Raw genomic sequence first — 18997 nt, 5'->3', positions numbered from 1 at the left:
GGGGAGTGGAGGTGGAAGAGGGGTGCACTTTACTGATGAGGTAGCAGGAGCAGAGCTTTAAAGGATGAATAGAATTTCAGATGCTGGAGATGAAGGGAGCAGGGATTCAGGAAGGCAGGGCAACATTGGGGTTGGCTGGAAAATAACTATAAAGAAAGAGAGAAAAGAAAAAAAGGAGACTGGAGTCAGACTGTACTGGTGTGTTCTTTTTTCGGTCTTTTTTTGCCGTATGGGGGCCTCTCACCGCCGCGGCCCCTCCCGCCACGGAGCACAGGCTCTGGACGCGCAGGCCCAGCGGCCACGGCCCACGGGCCCAGCCGCTCCGCGGCACGCGGGATACTCCCAGACCGGGGCACGAACCCGTGTCCCCCGCAAAGGCAGGCGGACTCCCAACCACCGCGCCACCAGGGAAGCCCTGTACTGGTGTTTTTAATCTCTAGTTCACTAACACCAGCATGCATACGTTTGACAAGCGTTTTTCAAATTCTTAATCTATCACAGAATTTCTCCTAGGAAAAGAAAAATTAACTGAGTTTGAAATTTCACGATTTCACAAGAAAACCATCCCTAAATTTAGAAAGTTTTATAAAAAGTAATCAGTTCTCGGCTTCCCTGGTGGCGCAGTGGTTGAGAGTCCGTTTGCCGATGCAGGGGACACGGGTTCGTGCCCCGGTCCGGGAGGATCCCACGTGCCGCGGAGCGGCTGGGCCCGTGAGCCGTGGCCGCTGAGCCTGCGTGTCCGGAGCCTGTGCTCTGCAACGGGAGGGGCCGCGGCGGTGAGAGGCCCGCGTACCGCAAAAACAAAAAAAAACAAAAAAACAAAACATCAGTTCTACTGAAAGAGGCCAGATAGAGTAAACTGGCTGGATGGCCTCACACAGGTCACAATGGAGTCACTGTTAGTGAGAACTTCTCACACTCTGTCCGTGTGCTTTAACTCAACCCAGGAGGACTACCTCTCACAGGAAAGAGTTCAGTCACTACTGCCAAATCAAACTTAGCTTCTACACAAAAAGTATCGAATATGATTTTGGTGCTTCAAGTTTTTTACTAGACTGGGCTCAGAAAAAAATCACCAAACTCAATACAATCAGGCTAACAGATCTCAAACCTTTCCTTATTCTGAGTCACTTAAACATATCTTTACTTGAAGCTTTCATAATATTTCACACTTAGTTTCTCTTTATGGTATCTGGCAAAAAAATCTTAGTATTCCTTAAGCCAACAGAACACTCCTATTTTAAATAAACAGCAGATAACGGGGGTGGGGTGGGGTGGATGGACGACGTGACCCAGCAATGCCTTTTCTCACATTACCTTAACGGGCGTCTTGGCTAACCGACTTGTATGGGGTGCTTATTTTATCTGTCACCTTGGCTGGACCACAGTGCCTGCGTATTTCGTCAAACAGTATCCTGGATGTTTCTGTCAAGGTGGTTTTGGATGAGATTAACATTTAAATGGGTGGACTTTGAGTTAAGGGGATTACCCTCCATAACGTGGGTGGCTCTCATCCACCAGGTGAAGGCCTAATAAAACAAACTGACCTCCATGAACAAGAAGGAATTCTGCCAGCAGACTGAGTTTGGACTCAACTACGCCTCTTCCCTTGGGCCTGTCAAAGCTGCCAGCCTACCCAGCAGATTCTGACTAACCAGGCCTCCACAACTGCCTGAGGGAGCTGCTTAAAAGAAATCTCACTCTCTCTAATATATACACATTCTGTCTCTCTGGAGAACGCTGATTAATACAGATGGTAATGCCAGAACCAGGACTACAGACTATTAGTCAAACGATTTTAATTTCCAAGGAGAGGAGAAAAAAGAAGAAAGGAGACGGGTGTAGTCAAAGGAAACAACATAGCTAACTTACACACACCTCTGTTTTTATTTCTCTCTACTTACAGCAAATAGATTAAGTGTATAAGCAAACCAACTTATACATACATATTTTAATGCTCTAAAACTAAAAAGTTTACTTTGGATTCATAAATTATCTCACAAAATAAATACTGAATGTTTTTCCTTTCTAGCCCGTTTTTCTTAAAACATCCACACATGTGTACACATTACCACCTTCAGCCCAACAAGAGTTCCAGAATTATTAGATCTCTATTTCCTGCCAAGGATGACAGATCCCAGTTACTGAGTTACTGATCTGCTACTACATAATCATTAGTAGTGACAAAATTAATCTTTATTTATTAAATAACAACTATATATATCAAAGAACTTCATAACTCTATCACCTCAAATCAGTATTTCTATTAATAATAAAGCCAATGCTATTAAGCAAAAGCTTCAGTAACATTCTGGGCTACTTTCAAATGGTGTTTTTAGGCTGTCTATGCCAATTATCCACCTTAATATGAAGTTTCTTGTGGCAAGTCAGCAACTTAACCAATTGGTTCAATTATTAACATTAGAAATCTATGTAGGGAATTCCCTGGTGGTCCCAGTGGTTAGGACTCCACATTTCCACTGCAGGGGGCACAGGTTTGATCCCTGCTTGGGTAACTAAGATCCTGAAAGCCATGTGGCACGGCCAATAAATAAACAAACAAACAAATATCTACATAGATCTATTAAGGTTGGTATCGTCTCATTTCATCTAAACCTGACTGAAAGGAGCAAAGAATATAATTAACTCGTAATTATATTCATTCTCATAGAGTAAATATCTCATCCGCAAATCATAACAAGTATTTGAGAAGGGGTTAAAAAAAGGCATATCATACAGCTTCTAAAGAATGTTCTTCAGAGTAAATACTTGATTACTCCATATATGAATATCTTATGTAGCTATCGTTGAAAAACTATATAATATCAAACTCCAAAATTTAATTTTCAGCTGGCAGGAAGGTGAGCACATATTTTTTAAAAAACTATGATAATGAATCTTTCCTTCAAGAACTGAAGAATAATTCAAGAGGCAGGTACCTGAAACAGTAAGATCCAGCCTGGGACAGAGGTTATCGTTTTAAGGAGACGATGGTGCAGTGTGCCTGTGATGCACAGAAGGGTCAGGAGTTTGGAAGGATCACTAAGAAGTCACGCACAGACAGTACAGGAAACCACACTTCAGATGGGAAAGCCAAAGGAGGCAGCAGCAGAAAAACAACCGCTTACATTTTACAAAATATTTTGGATGAACACACTTTTAAACAGAGAGCAGTGGCATATCAAGAAGGGCACAGGAGTAGGAACAGTTTGCCTCAGTGAACAGGAATATTTTATCACTGATACTTTTCAGAATTGCCAGCATACGGTAACAATAAAAAGTAACGGGCCTCCCTGGTGGCGCAGTGGTTAAGAATCCACCTGCCAATGCAGGGGACACGGGTTCGAGCCCTGGTCTGGGAAGATCCCACATGCCGCGGAACAACTAAGCCCGTGCGCCACAGCTACTGAGCCTGCGCTCTAGAGCCCGCCAGCCACAACTACTGAGCCCGCGTGCCACAACTACTGAAGCCCGCGCACCTACAGCCTGTGCTCTGCAACAAGAGAAGCCACTGCAATGAGAAGCCTGCACAGAGCAACGAAGAGTAGCCCTCGCTCATGGCAACTAGAGGAAGCCCGTGGGCAGCAACAAAGAACCAACGCAGCCAAGAATAATTAATAAATAAATTTTTCAAAAGTAACTACTTTTCGTCTGTTTATTATTTTTAAATCAGCTACAGACAGTGCATCCCTCTGTCACCTGCACCTAAGTGCACTGCTCCACTGCATCTGTCTCCTGGTAAACCACCAACAGAGACTTCTGAGATGACCTGCTCTATACTGTCTCTGTGCCAAAGACAACTTGTTCTGGCCGTATCAATAGAAAGAGCTCTCCCAAGAGAGACACAAAAGAAATCGGACTTTGAAATTATTTTCACTACTGTAGTTAATACTAATGTGAGAAGTTCAGGTGTATTATACATTAACATAAAAATTAAATACTGGTTTAAAAATCAGTTTGTATTCATCTAATGAACATACATATTTTAGTGATGAGAAAATACTTACATTAGAAAGAAAATGTAGCGTTATCGTAGCATAATTAACTCTATGGGGAAAAACCAGATTCTATTCTTTTAGAATCATAAAAAAGGTCAGTAACTCAAAAGTAGTAATAGTTTTTCCCTAAGTTCACTCTACCCCTAAAAGCTGAAATTTATATTCAGTTTCATAGAGCGACAAAGGATTTTTTTTTTTTTTTTTTTTTGTGGTACGCAGGCCTCTCACTGCTGTGGCCTCTCCTGTTGCGGAGCACAGGCTCCGGACGCGCAGGCCCAGCAGCCATGGCTCACGGGCCCAGCCGCTCCACGGCATGTGGGATCTTCCCGGACCGGGGCACGAACCCGTGTCCCCTGCATCGGCAGGCGGACTCTCAACCACTGCGCCACCAGGGAAGCCCACGACAAAGGATTTTTCACATTCATGTTCTATAAATTCATTGTTTATAAATAAAATAACCTAATTCTATTAAAAATAAAGGAAAATTTTTTGCATAAGGGAAAAAGTTATTTCAACCAAATTTCTGATGTGTTATTGGTCCTACTCTAAATGGTTTCTAGATTTGACAACTGGAGATAAACTAACTACCACTAAACTTATTTCAAGATTTACTGAAGACAGATGAAAGAACTAGAAACTAAAACACCTGACTGAAGGCCAGAGACTGAATGCAGAGAGCATTCAGAGCAGCCTGGAAAGAATATCTGCGTGAGGGGCAGAGCAGCTCCACCTCCAAGTTGGCGACGGGTTTTTTCCTAATGTACACATGTGACTAGAGACCAAGTCATCACTTCCAGTATTGTGTTTATAATTGTTTGAAATGAAGGCACACTTTACTAGAGTTACTACATTACGCAATATGAAAGGGGAAAAGGGGAATTTGAGATTTACATAATTTAAATCTATGAAGATTTAATGAACAATGCACCATTTAATCACCAATTTAATGCTATATGGGTTTTTTTAAAAAAGGGCATAAACTATTCTGCCATGTGAAATAAAAATAAAGTCAGTTTCTGAAGTTTCTAAATTCGTAAAAATTTATTGCAGCTTAACATGACAAGGCACTCAATAATGTACTCAATCATGATTATTAAAGGCTGTTGGCAGAGAGACTGCTACTAACATAGTGGGTTTAAAAATAAGCAGATGAATGCTCCTCTTCTAATATACAACTTAGGATACAGTAGGCTCCAAAGGGTTATTTTCAAGTTACTCATAAACATACCAACTTCTAGAGTTTGCCTGGCATATAATATTCAATGTAAAGCAGGCCAATACGTTATTTACAGACTTGAAGAAAATCCCGAAAGCTTAGCAAAACAAATGTGCCCTCTTTCACCTCTTCAGCACCAGCTTAACGTATGTCAAGAAGCAGGATGCATTACACAAAAGCACAAGGCTAGGCTAGTTTTGAGACTAGCATTCCCACTTCCTCTATAAGGTTTGCAGGCCTGTATAGCACTGATATCTAGAGACAACTAAAAAATCATCCAACTCCAAATGCATCTTTCTGGCTTAAACCTAACTATATTTCAACTTACCAAATCCCTGTGCAACACCCAGTTAGCATGCAGGTAGTGAATCCCATCTAGGATCTGATACAATAGTGACTTCACCATTCCCCGAGGTAACTGTACTGGCTTCTTGTTTGCTTTAGACGCTCTGTGAAACTTGATTATATGCTGAAACAAAGAAAAATATCACCAGAAGCTTAAAAAAGGAAAGACAGTTTGATATATAATATTTTCCTAACAGAAAAACACTCAGGGATTTCCAAAGCTTTGAAAATATAATTTCACGTTCTGCTGATAACATAAATAACCTTAAATTTTCCAAATAACTAGAGCTAAAATGTCATTTCCTAAGCATATGATACGGTCTCAGAAAATAAATGATGACAACAGAGAAGTAATGTGATTTTATTTTTAAAGTATAATTAAAAATTACTTTCAGAGTTACTTGACCCCTGTTTATCTGGTGAAAATTTTCAAGAAAAGAGTATTTTTTATTCTGCAGTGATTAAATGAAAAAAAAAAAGAACAGATAGAGTTCTGGCTGGTTGACATAGCATAGATGTGGTACCTATTTACAATACATGAGTTATAAAGAAAGCAAATGGGAAAATATTTCAATTAAGTACACCCAAGCACAAAGGAATAACACGTAAATGACCAATTCACACTGGACATAATTAGAAATATGAAAGCTTCTTCAGACGAGGAAAAAAAACAGCCTTGTAACATCCATCAAAGGTTTCTAGGTATCAATATAATGTTAGTGGACATCCGGTAAACACAATACCACTTTATAAACAGAAAAATCATTTTACAAATAAATGTACCTCAACAGAAACAAGATACAATGTTTCAAACTCTTGACAGGTTTCATTTTAATTAAAGTTCTCTTAAACTGCAAGAAAATCTACAAGTCAGCTGCAGCCAACTCTGCTGTGTGCACCACTGTGCACATGCCTGTGTCTAACATGCGCAAGAGCAGACTCCTGACCAGTATTTGTGAGGGAATATCAGGCGTATTCTTGAACTTAATAAAAATAATTAAAAGAGGAGTGAGATATTTAATATTATACATTAACCTTTTCATTTCTACTTTCTTATGATATAGAGGTAGAAAATGGGTAAGAAATAACTAATGACTAATGAGTGAAGGAGTTTTATCTTCCAAAGAAAAAATAAAAAGCAAAGGTTTATTTCAGAAGGTAAGGGGTATCAGTCAGTACATATGTAGTATGATTAATCTATGCTTTCGTAGCAGCATTACATTATGTTAACTTCCTTCTCAGTAATTTTTTTAAAGTATTTAAGAAAAGGCAAACAAAACAGAGCTACAATAACTCTTAATAATCTAGACTGTTTGTCACCTATCCTAAGAAATGATGTGACAATCAAGTCTGTTCACCTTAAGAAGAACCAGTGGCCCTCAGAGCTTAAAAAAAAAAAAGATTAAAATACATTAAAAAAATTAAAACCTGCCAGAGTAAGAATGAAAGGAACAAATATTTAGGGAGGTAAGATAACCAACTGATGCCATATACCACTTCTTTAGTTATATTTTCATTAGGGTATTACATATTACTTTTAACCAATATTTTATAACTACAAAAAACTACAGTAAGAGAATTTTTTACCTTCATTTTTATTCCAGGGCAATATAACAAATATGCAATATGTATACCATAAGATTTCACCAACACCTAAGTGATTTTTTTAAATGATCTTTTTACTGCAACTGTTTTCTTACCCTCTGCTGCCTTACCCCATCTAATTCATTTCAATATCCAAATTAAAATAAGAAAATAAAATGGATAAAGAATAGGTTTTAATAAAATTGAATCACCATTTGGTTTTTATTAAAATGAGCATTTAAAGTACTTATTTGGCTTAAATGAGTATTAATAAGATGATGATAAAGCCAATGGTGACTATATGCACAACATTACATGCAGTATAATTTGTGAAAGCATAATTATACCTACATATAAAATTAAATATTACATACCAGTTTGTGAGAAACCATAGTGAATACAATGCGATCTCCTATGCTCAACTATGTTTTATTACAAATCACCTTTACAAACCAGCCTGGATATTTTCTCATAAATTTGGATTATATAATTTGATTTTGTGTTAGATTTCAGTATGATGAATGTTCAATTCAATACTGGCCACCCTGATGTAATGAATTTTTATTAACAGAATCCTAATTTGATTAGATCTCTTTTAAAAGAACAGAAGCCAACAAGAAAAAAATATTTACAACCAGTGTGAACCCTGGACAATAGTTTCATAAAACAGAGAGAAAATTTCATGTGTCTATTTTCTGTTTGAAAACAGTTCTTTCCAGACAACTTACAAAAATAATTTGAATCAAACCACATTTAGTCATGGAAAACAGGAATCTACAAACAGTATGAAAACATTTTTTTCTAAATCTGAAAGCATATGACACCAAAATAAGTTTCAGTTTCTGAAGTCTGTTAAAGTTGAAATTATGTAAATGAGGATACTTCTGGAAATTAGCAAAAGAGTTTAAAACTATTTAACTATTTTCAGAAGGTGAATTTACTTTTAAACAGTTTTACTAGGATTTGTGCTAGTTTTATTTCGAAATTTTGTATTTGCATTTACGAACTACAGCTGAATGAAAGAATAAATTATTTTGAAGATTTTGAAATTGAGCCAGGATACTATAATCCCTTGCATGTTTTCTCTTTTATTTAGCTCAATAAATGCACAGTCACGCTAATTTAGTAAATATAGATAGGATGCAAAACACAGCGAAATATTTAAAGACCTTATTACTTAGTAAATATCAGAAAAATATATCTCACAGTACTGAAGTAGTTGCTAATGAATTAACTTGATGTAATACTGGGTTTTGTTTACTTGTTTTGTTTTTTAAACTGAAATCTGTGTTAACATGTTCTTCACCCAAGACTGATCAGGATATAAGTTTTGTATGTTTCAAAATTATTTGGGCTATCCTATTATAGATTTTCATCTATATATATCATTAATCTTATCCCCAAGATGGCCTTTCAGGTTTTTTTTTAAAAATGTAGCTGTTATATTTAATAAAGGAGTAAATTTTATAGTTACTTAAGGCTTCTGTAAATCCTATTTTTAAAATAATCTGCTGAGGGCTTCCCTGGTGACACAGTGGTTGAGAGTCCACCTGCCGATGCAGGGGACACGGGTTCGTGCCCCGGTCCGGGAAAATCCCACATGTCACGGAGCGGCTGGGCCCATGAGCCATGGCCGTTGTGCCTGCGCGTGTGGAGCCTGTGCTCCGCAAAGGGAGAGGCCACAACAGTGAGAGGCCCACGTACCGCAAAAAAAAAAAAAAAATGTAAATCTCATACGAAGATGAGCTCCCAAAATTGTTTTCAGTCAGTCCCTCTTAATCCCCAACTGAAACCATGGCTCCATGTCCACCAACAATTCACCTTACCCAGAGGTCATGTTCAGCGTAGTCAAACAGAAGCCATACTTTCCTATCAGCATGAGACAGAAACACCTTCTGAAGAGAGATGACATTTGGATGCTTAAGCTCTCGAAGTAACTGCAAAACAAAGGAGATTCATTAAAAATCTTTGCCATAAAAATAGCATTAAAAACCCCATACCATTTGTAATTCAAAGGCAATACAAACCTAATGGCAATCAATCCCAAAATTCTAATAAGTACCCATACAATTTTGAGATGCCCATAAAAATGAGTAAAAATCAGTGGAGAAAAGATACTGAAAAGATATAACTGTGTAAATCTGTCTGTATGGTTGCTATTGTTTAGTTGGTTTCTTTTTTTGTTTTGTTTTAATGTTTTTATTATGGTAAAATATATACATAACATAAAAAAATCACCATTTTAACCATTTTCAATTCAGAAGCATAAGTACACTCACAATGTTGTGCAACCGTCCCCACTATCCATTTTAGAACTGTTTCATTATCCTAAACAGAAACTCTGTACCCATTAAACAATAACTCCCCACTTTCCTCTCCCCCTCAGCCCCTGGTAACCTCTATTCTACTTTCTGTCTCTATGAATTTGCCTATTCTAGGTACCTTATATAAGTAGAATCATACAGTATTTGCCCTTTTGTGTCTGGTTTATTTCACTTAGCATAACGTCTTTAAGGTTTATCCATGTTGTTGCATGCATCAGAATTTCATAGCTTTTTAATGGCCAAATATTGGGTTGGCCAAAAAGTTCCTTCGGCTTTTAAGTATAAATTAAAGACACATTTTTCAATTTCACCAAGAACTTTACTGAACAACGTATTCACCGTTTTGCTCCACTACTTCTGCAATTTTTCAGGCAACTTCATAATTCCATCTTCCCAAAACTTTTTATCTTTTTGAGCAAAGAACTGTTCCAGGTACCTTTTACAGTCTTCCAGGGAATGGAAATTTTTTCCATTAAGAGAATTTTGTAAAGACCGAAATAAATGGAAATCCGAAGGTGTAACGTCTGGTGAATACAGCGGATGAATCAGAACTTCCCAGCTAAGCTGTAACAGTTTTTGCCTGGTCATCAAAGAAACATATGGTTTTTGCGTTATCGTGATGGAAGATCATGCATTTTGTTGACTAATTCTGGAAGCTTTTCGTCAAGTGCTGCTTTCAGTTGGTCTAACTGGGAGCAGTACTTGTTGGAATTAATCGTTGGGTTTTCCAGAAGGAACTCATAATAGAGGACTACCTTGCAATCCCACCATATAAACAACCTTCTTTGGATGAAGACCAGCCTTTGGTGTGGTTGGTGATGGTTCATTTCGCTTGCCCCACGATCTCTTCCATTCCACATTACTGTACAGTATCCACTTTTTTTTTTTTTTTTTTTTTGCAGTACGCGGGCCTCTCACTGCTGTGGCCCCTCCCGTTGTGGAGCACAGGCTCCAGATGCGCAGGCTCAGTGGCCGTGGCTCACGGGCCCAGCCGCTCCGCGGCACATGGGATCTTCCCGGACCGGGGCACGAACCCGTGTCCCCCGCATCGGCAGGCGGACTCTCAACCACTGCGCCACCAGGGAAGCCCCAGTATCCACTTTTAATCACCCGTCACCATTCGTTTTAAAAATGGAACGTTTTCACTACATGTGAGTAGAGAATCGTATGCAGAAATACCTTCAAGAAGGTTTTATTCTCTTTAACTTATGCGGAACCCAAACATCAAAGCGATTCACACAACCAAGCTGGTGCAAATGATTTTCAACGCTTGATTTGGATATTTTGAGTATGTCAGCTATCTCCCAAGTGATGTAACGTTGATTGTTCTCAATTAAGTTCTCGATTTGGCCGCTATCAACTTCAACTGGTCTACCCGACTGTGGAGCATTGTCCAGAAAGAAACCTCCAGCACAAAACTTCGCAAACCACTTTTGACACGCTCAATCAGTCACAGAACCTTCTCCATACACTGCACAAATCTTTTCTTCGTTTCAGTTGTGTTTTTACCTTTCTTGAAATGATAAAGCATAATGTGCCAAAAATGTTGCTTTTTTCCTCCATCTTCAATATTAAAAGGCTACACAAAAACTCACCAATTTTGATGTTTTTTTTTAAATGCACACTAATATGACAGCTGTCACAATACAATCTAACAAAATTGATTCTAATGAAGTTAAAGACAACTCAGTGTTACTAGAGCTGTCTTACGGGAAAACTGAACAAACTTTTAGGCCAACCCAATACATTCCATTCCATTTATATACCACATTTTGTTTATTCATTCATCAGCTAATGGACACTGGTTGTTTCCTCGTTTTGGCTACTGTGAATAATGCTGCTATGAACATTGGTGTACAGGTACCCGAGGCCCTGCTTTCAATTCTCTGGGTAAATACCTAGGAGTGGAATTGCTAGATCATATGATAATTCTATGCTTAACTTTTCGAGGAACCACCAAACTGGTTTTCACAGCAGTTCTACCATTTACATTCCCGTCAGCAATGCATGCGAATTCCAATTTCTCCACACCCTCACCAACTTTTATTTACCTTTTTAAATTTTCTTTTTGTAATAGTCACATCCTAATAGGTATGATGTGGTATCTTGCTGTGCTTTTGATATGCAATTCCCTAATGACTAATGATAAGCATCTTTTCATGTGCTTACAGGTATATCTTCTTTGGAGAAGTGTCTATTCAAGTCTCCTGCCTAATATCTAATATGCGGGCTCTAGAGTATAGGCTCAGTAGTTGTGGCTCATGGGCTTAGTTGCACGCGGCGTGTGGGATCTTCCCGGACCAGGGCTCAGACTGTGTGGATTCTTAACCACTGTGCCACCAGAGAAACCCTCTCTGCCTATTTTTGAATTGGGTTTTTTGTTGTTGCTATTGAGTTGTAATTCTTTACATAGTCTAGATATTAATCCCTTAGCAGATATATGATTTACAAATATTTTCTCCCATTCTACTAGTTGCCTATGTTTTGACATCACAAAACAATTAAACTTAAAACAAATCTGTAGCTTGTAATTATTTTAAAAAACTATCTACAGTCGTCCCTCAATATTTGAGGGGGACTGATTCCAGGATCACCCCTCAACCCCACCCTGCCCTAGGAGGGTACCAAAATCCCCCAATGCTCAAGTCCCTTATACTTTAAATCATCTTCAGATTACTTATAATATCTATTACAATGTAAATGCTATGTAATTAGTTGCTGGAGCATGGTAAATTCAAATTTTGCTTTTTGGAACGTTCTGGAAATCCCCCCCCCAATATTTCCTATCCATGGTTGGTTGAATCCATGGATGCAAAGGGACAACTGTAACAGCAACAATAGAAAATACAAAATTCATCGCCACCAAATATCAGATAAGAACTAAGATCTGTAACTCTGTGAGATACAGTACCTATTTTTTCTATAAATTACAAAGGAAAGTTGAATAAAATTTTGTAAACTTTTCACGAAATAATAAAGAGCTTATACAGACAGAAACTTGCAAGTAGAACACATTTGCATGGGTTTATTAACCTTTCTCATCTCCTAGAAAGACATTCTTCTATTTAAAATCTTTCATCTCCTTATTTTATCTCCATTTAATAACCCAAGTGGCACTAATGATCCGTAAGTTAAAAAGCATTCCCACCCCACCATGCAAAAACAAATACAACAGCAACAATGACAAGAAAAAACTTCTCATGAAGCCTGATATTCTGTCTCTATCAGTTAGAACTGACTTAGTGCCTTGCAAATGTGTTCCAAATACATGACAGACATGTAAGAAAGTCAAGGTTTTAGAACTTAGGACTTCAGTACCTTTTCTAAGAACACTCTTCACCAAAACAAGTATCAAGGTAAATGTAATGTTAACAATATATTAGGGGCTCTGAAATGAATTCAGCAAAGGAAAGACTATGAATGGACTATATATTAAGTCATTTATATTAATGATTACTCTCTGGAAAGTGATGGTTATTTTATTCAGGAGCAAGATTAAATTCAAGTTATATATTTCTGCTTTTAGAATATAATTTACAACTTATGAAACTCCAGAGATATACACAAGTTCTCAGAAACTTAAGGTCAATATCTAAAACTGACCATTTGCTAATTAATAAACAAGGCAAAGAATGTGATACGGGAAAGCCTGGACTTCACGGTCGCCCAAGCTCAGCCAGCTGGCTGGAAGAGTGGACCTGGCCCTAAGTGCACGTCAGTTCTGGGTCAGGGTTTTCTCCATTACCTCACAACTGGAACACACTTCTCAGCTGGGCAGCTATTTCAAATCCTTTCTGGAAATCAGCAGGGTAGAAATTATAACAAACAAACTCCAAAGCTTTGGCAAAAGCTCTCTCCAATGATTAGAAACCTACATATAAAGCTATTCTTAGATGTCACCTCCATCTCACCTCCAAGATGAGGTTTAGCTCTTGTATTAAAAAGGAAACAGCAGCAACCATTTTATTAAGCTCTTCCTAGGCGCCAAGTATGGGGCTAAGCATACAACATGCGCCATCTCACTTAATCAGGAATTACCCTATGAAATATTTATACTCTTACTTTACAAAGAGGAAATGGTGGTGTAAGGGGATTAAATAATTTGCTCAAGGTCACATTCCTAGGTAGTGGCTAGAATCAGGATTCAAATGCTTTTAAAATTAATTAATTTCTAAAATACAGAGCCAGTAATTTGGTCTAACAACAACACGTCCCAAGACCTAACACCCAGGGGGAGTAATTCTTATCATCCAGAGACACAGATATTTTAAATATATACTAGGTTATGAACTGGACAATGGTAGGCACTGTGTCTAGCTCAGCACCGTACTGCTAGTTTCTAGCACACTGCCTGGTACGTGCTCATTAAATACCTGGTAAAGACATGAATAACTGAGTTCACGAATAAAGAAAATACACCAACTAAAGGGCATCATACAACACACCCTTTGGCTTCTAAACTGTGGGCTAAGATCAATGCTTTCATCAAAAAATCAATCCACTTTTATTTTTTAAAAATCTGATTAGTCAAATATTAAGTCTTTGAGGGCAATGATTTTAATAGTAAGTGCTATTACTATGGTAGTAAGTAATGGTAAGTGTTATGGGTTGTCCTCCCAAAATTCTTGTGTTGAAGCCCTAACCCCCGGAACTTCAGAATGATTCTATTTGGAGATAAGGCCTTTAAAGAGGCAATTAAGTTAAAAACAGGTCAGTAGGATGAGCCCTAATCCAATCTGAATGGTGAGCTTACAAGAAAAGGAGATTAGACGCACAGAGAGATGACCACATGAAGAGGCCACAAGAGGGTGGCCACTTGCAAACCAAGGAGAGAGGCCTCACAAGAAACAACTCTGCAGGCACCCTGATCTTGGATCAACAGCCTCCAACAGTAAGAAAATAAGTTCCTGTTGTTTAAGCCACCCAGTCTGCAGTATTTTGTTATGGCAGCCTTGGCAAACTAGTACAGTAAATAGCTATTACTACTGAGTAAGTACAACACGCTATGCTGGGAGATGGGTCTCTGCGGGATTGGAGATGGAGCTGAGAGTCTCAGTGGCGAAATGCCTCTAAGTAAATATTTACACTGAAGCACTTCCAAAAGACCAGGAAGCTGGGCTACATTTAGCAGAGCTAATGCCTGCCACATGCCAGGCCCTGCGGCAGATGCTGCACTAGGTGCCGGGATATAAAATGTGCTGAGACCTTCCGCTGAAGTCATCTGGCAGCAGACAAGTTCAAGTGAGCAGGCAGTTCGCGTGCTGTGGCTGCAGCAGTGCTAACTGGCATTGACTGAGGAACTAACGTGCACCCAGAGTTTACTGTGTCCCAGAAGTGACCTACGCTCCTCACACACTAAAACCCTATGAGATAACTATTATTCTCATTTTACAAAGAGGAAACTACAACACGGGGAAATTACATCACCTGCTTTGGGTCCTACAAGCCAGTTGAGTGGTAAAGCCAGAATGGGAGCTCAGGTAACCCGGAAAGGGTCTTAAGTGCTCCATGGAACCCCGTGAGGCGGGTGCTCCGACACTGGGGGTGGCGAGCAGTTTTCATACCTGATGGGCTTCAGCACCCCACACAGAGCCCATGGGCTGCAGCTGCCTCTTCTTGGCACTGTATAAGATGTTTTTGCCTTTTTGAAAATTTTATGTCCAAAAATGTTTAACGGAAAAAGGTTTAAATAAATTTATACAATGGTTTCATCACAGAAACCACCTAAGTTTTCCTAATTCTACTGGGAATAAAATCTTATAATTTCCTGAGTACTAAGATCACTGGTAAAAATACAAATGTTTTAAAACATCATTCGTCATAAACTTAATTCATTCTAATTAATGCCACACAATATCACCCTTAATCTGAACTCTAAAAGTACAAATAAAAAATAAATAGCATTTAAAACTATCTTGTCAATAAATACCACTTACATGGTGAGTGAGAAATAGGTAAGAAAACCTCTAATATTCTCAAAATAACATTGATTTCTAATATTAAAATTTTACAATATAGCAAGAATAATAAATTCTAAATGTATGCCCTAAGTATGAGAGTTGAGTTGAAATTACTATAAAAGCATCAGTAAAATTATTCCAAAATTATTTGTTTTTTTTTAAGCTGTGGAAACTTTTCTTCAATTGAATTCTTGCAAATTAATTAAAGAAAAATTTAAAAAACCTGAGGTGCCTAGGTTAAAGCAGATGCGAGCTTTAACAGCAGCTGAACTACAAGGCAGCCCCTTGGTACACCGAGAGCCCACTGAAGAGTTCTGAACACCACTAAGCTAAAGGGATCATGACTCCCAGGAAGCTCTGGAAATACAGAGCAGGCCTCTTAGAATACAGTGAGGATGAAGACATGCAGAGCTCTTCACTTCAGTAGAAAGTCTCGGAGTTCTCTCCTTCTTCCCTCCCTTTTACAATTATTTACTAAACAAAAGACTATGCGTCAGAGCTAGCACACACTGGTGAAGAAATGCATTCCAGTCACGCAGAGGTAGGACCACAAACAGAAAATAAGTTAACGAAAAATAAAAAGAAACTCCTTGTAATTATAATTTGTAATAAATGCTATGAAAGGAACAAACTGGGTGTAGATCGTAAGAGAATAATGGAGGTGACTGGTGGGGAAACCAGACTTCTCAGACAATGGACTTCCATAATAAATGTGAGGTCTGAGAAGACTTGTCAGACAGATGGGATCCTTTTTCCTTTTGAATTTTTATTATAGAAAAATTTTCAAAAGTAAATAGAATAGTAAAATAGAACCACCCCCATGTATCATCATCCACTCACAGCCTCTCTCATTTTATCGATATTCATATCTGCTCCTCCCACCCCACCCTGAATTATTTTGAAGTGAATCTCAGACATATGATTTCATCTATAAATATTTCAGTATATATTGCTAAAATATAGTCTCTTTTCTCTGACCGCAACAGAAAAAAATTAGTAGTTGACAATAATAAATTATCTGGAAAGCCTCACATATTTAAAAATTAAACAATATATTTCTAAATAATCCATGAATAAAAGAAAAAAAATACAAAGAAAATGGAAATTATTTTGTACTAAATGATAATAATAATACAATGTGACAAAATTTGTGGAATGCAAGTAAAACACTACTTGGAGGCAAATTTATAGTTTTAATTGCTTATATTAGAAAAGAACTGTTTTTAAAAATCAATGACCTAACGGTCCACCTTAAGAAGATAAAAAAGAGGGACTTCCCTGGTGGTCCAGCGGGTAAGAATCCACGCTCCCAATGCAGGGGGCCTGGGTTCGATCCCTGGCCAGGGAACTAGATCCCACATTCATGCCGCAACTAAGAGTCCATGCCACATCTGAGAAGTACGCATGCCACAACTAAGAAGTCCGCATGCCGCAACTAAGAGTCTGCATGCCGCAGCTAAGCATGCCACAGCGAAGATCCCACGTGCCGCCACTAAGACCTGGTGCAGTCTAAATAAATAAATAAATATTTTAAAAAAGAAGAAGAAGATAAAAAAGAAATGCAGGCTAAAAGTAAGTAGAAGAAATAATAAAGATAAGAGCAAAAATCAATGGTATAGACAGAGAACACAAGTCCACAATGAAACAGGGACACCACTATAGGAGCCACATTTGTGAAAAGATAATAAGAATATTATTAGCAACTTTGTGCCAATAAATTCAGTAACAAACAAAATGAACAAATTACATAAAAAATAGGACTTATCATACACAAGACCAAATATTAAATGTGAAGAGCTCTATATCTATTAGGGAAATAATATTGGTCGGTGAATTCTGTCCAACATTCAAGGAAGAATAACTGCAGCCATACAGAAACTCTGTCAGAATGCAGAGGATGAAGAAAGGCTGCCTAACTTGTTCCGTGAGGACAGCACAACTTCGATACCAAAGACAAAAACATTACAAGCACGATAATCACAGGCTAACGTTCTTCAAAAGACCTAAAACTCCTCAGCAACACATTAGTAAATCAAATCAAGTGATATATAACCAAGCAGGGATTATTGCAAAACTGCAAAACTGGATAAATGTTAGAAAATTAATCAATGTAGTCTACCAATATAACAGAATAAGAGAAGAACTATATAGTCATTTCAGGACATGTAGAAAAAAAGCATTTGATAAAATTCATTACCATTTACAAAAAATAGAAGGGAACTTCCTAAGCCTGACTGATGGTATCTATAAAAAACTTATAGCTAGCATTTAACTTGATTGTGAAACACTGAAAACACTTTCCCCCAAGACTGGGAACAAGTAAGATGCCTGCTCTCACCACCATTCAACATCTTCTGAGAGGCTCTAGCCAATGCAAAAGAAAAAAATCAAAAGCATAAAGAGAGAAAGAAGTAAAACTATTCCTATTCATAGATGACACAATTACTTATGTAGAAAATCCCAAAGACATCACCAAACCTACCAGTGAATTTAGAAATATAATGTATATATTTTTAAAAAATCAATTCTGAATACAGAAGCAAATACAGAAGCAAACAAGTGGAAAACAAAATTTTAAAAATAATCCCATGTATAATAATGTCAGAAAACATAAAATCCTTAGGAATGAATTTAACAAGTGTGTAAAGCCTCCACACTAAAAAACTATAAACATTGTTGGGAGAAATTTTTTAAAAACCTTAAAAAATGGAAAAGTATGTCTGTCTAAGCCATGAAAGAAACACATACTTTCATGGCTTAGAAGTTTCAATATTATTAAGATTCAATTCTCCCTGAATTGATGCAAACCATAATGTTAGCAGGCATTTTTTAGAAATAAAAATTACTAGCCAATTCAACAATGTACATGCTAATGCAAAGGACCTAAAATAGCCCAAACAATCCTGCAACAAAAAATAAAGCTGGTGGCATTATACCACTTCACTTCAAGTCTTGCTGTATGTAACGTAGAGTTATCTGGTATTGGCTGAGGATAGACAAAGTGATCAATGGAACAGAATAGAGCCCAGAAATAGTCCAACACTTACAGTCATTTAATTGTTTACAAAGATGCCAAAGGAATTCAATGGGAAAGAATCTTTTCAAAAAATGATGCTACAATTGTACATTCACATGGGGTGAGGGGAGGAGATGCTCAAACATTACATCAGACTACAAACAGAAATGAAGTGAACAGATCATAGACTTAGAAGTAAAGCTAAAATTGTAAGGCTTTAGAAGAAAACAAAGGGAAACATCTTCACAATTAGTGAGTAGATAAAGATTTCTTCAGCCAGACACAGAAAACAATAGTCATAAAAGGAAAACACTAGTAAATGAGACTTCATCAAAATTAAAAATTTCTGCTCACCTTAGGTTGAAGAACCACAATCAAGTACGTTAAAAATAAGCTTTCATACTCCTTATTGTGCTTAACTGCATTTACAGTTATCAAAATAGATAAAAAGCTAAGAATGTCTGTTCCTGAAATGAATGGAGTTTTGTTTGATGTTAAAACTTTTTGCTGAAGAATAATAAAGACAGAGGAAAGCACATGAACAGCTCAGTGAG

General features: G+C 37.7%; 1 protein-coding gene across 10 annotated transcripts in view; it reads right to left on the bottom strand.

Moving 5' to 3' along the window:
* Positions 1 to 18997, bottom strand: part of CDK8 (cyclin dependent kinase 8) — a 152075-nt gene that overhangs the window by 79060 nt on the left and 54018 nt on the right. For 8 of the 10 annotated variants that reach the window (XM_079902799.1, XM_079902795.1, XM_079902794.1 and 5 more), the window contains 2 exons: positions 8970 to 9080; positions 5543 to 5683 (listed from right to left, as the gene is read on the bottom strand). In XM_079902799.1, coding sequence (XP_079758925.1) covers positions 5543 to 5683; positions 8970 to 9080 — 252 coding nt within the window. Of the gene's footprint in view, positions 1 to 5542; positions 5684 to 8964; positions 9081 to 18997 lie in introns of those variants that run through there. The other 2 variants (XM_079902801.1, XM_079902793.1) reach the window with 2 other exon arrangements.

This window comes from Stenella coeruleoalba (genome assembly GCF_951394435.1).
Source record: "Stenella coeruleoalba genome assembly, chromosome: 18".
Lineage (NCBI taxonomy): Eukaryota > Metazoa > Chordata > Mammalia > Artiodactyla > Delphinidae > Stenella > Stenella coeruleoalba.
Note: the sequence above shows the minus strand (reverse complement) of the source record. Positions and strands in the feature narration are given on the sequence as shown.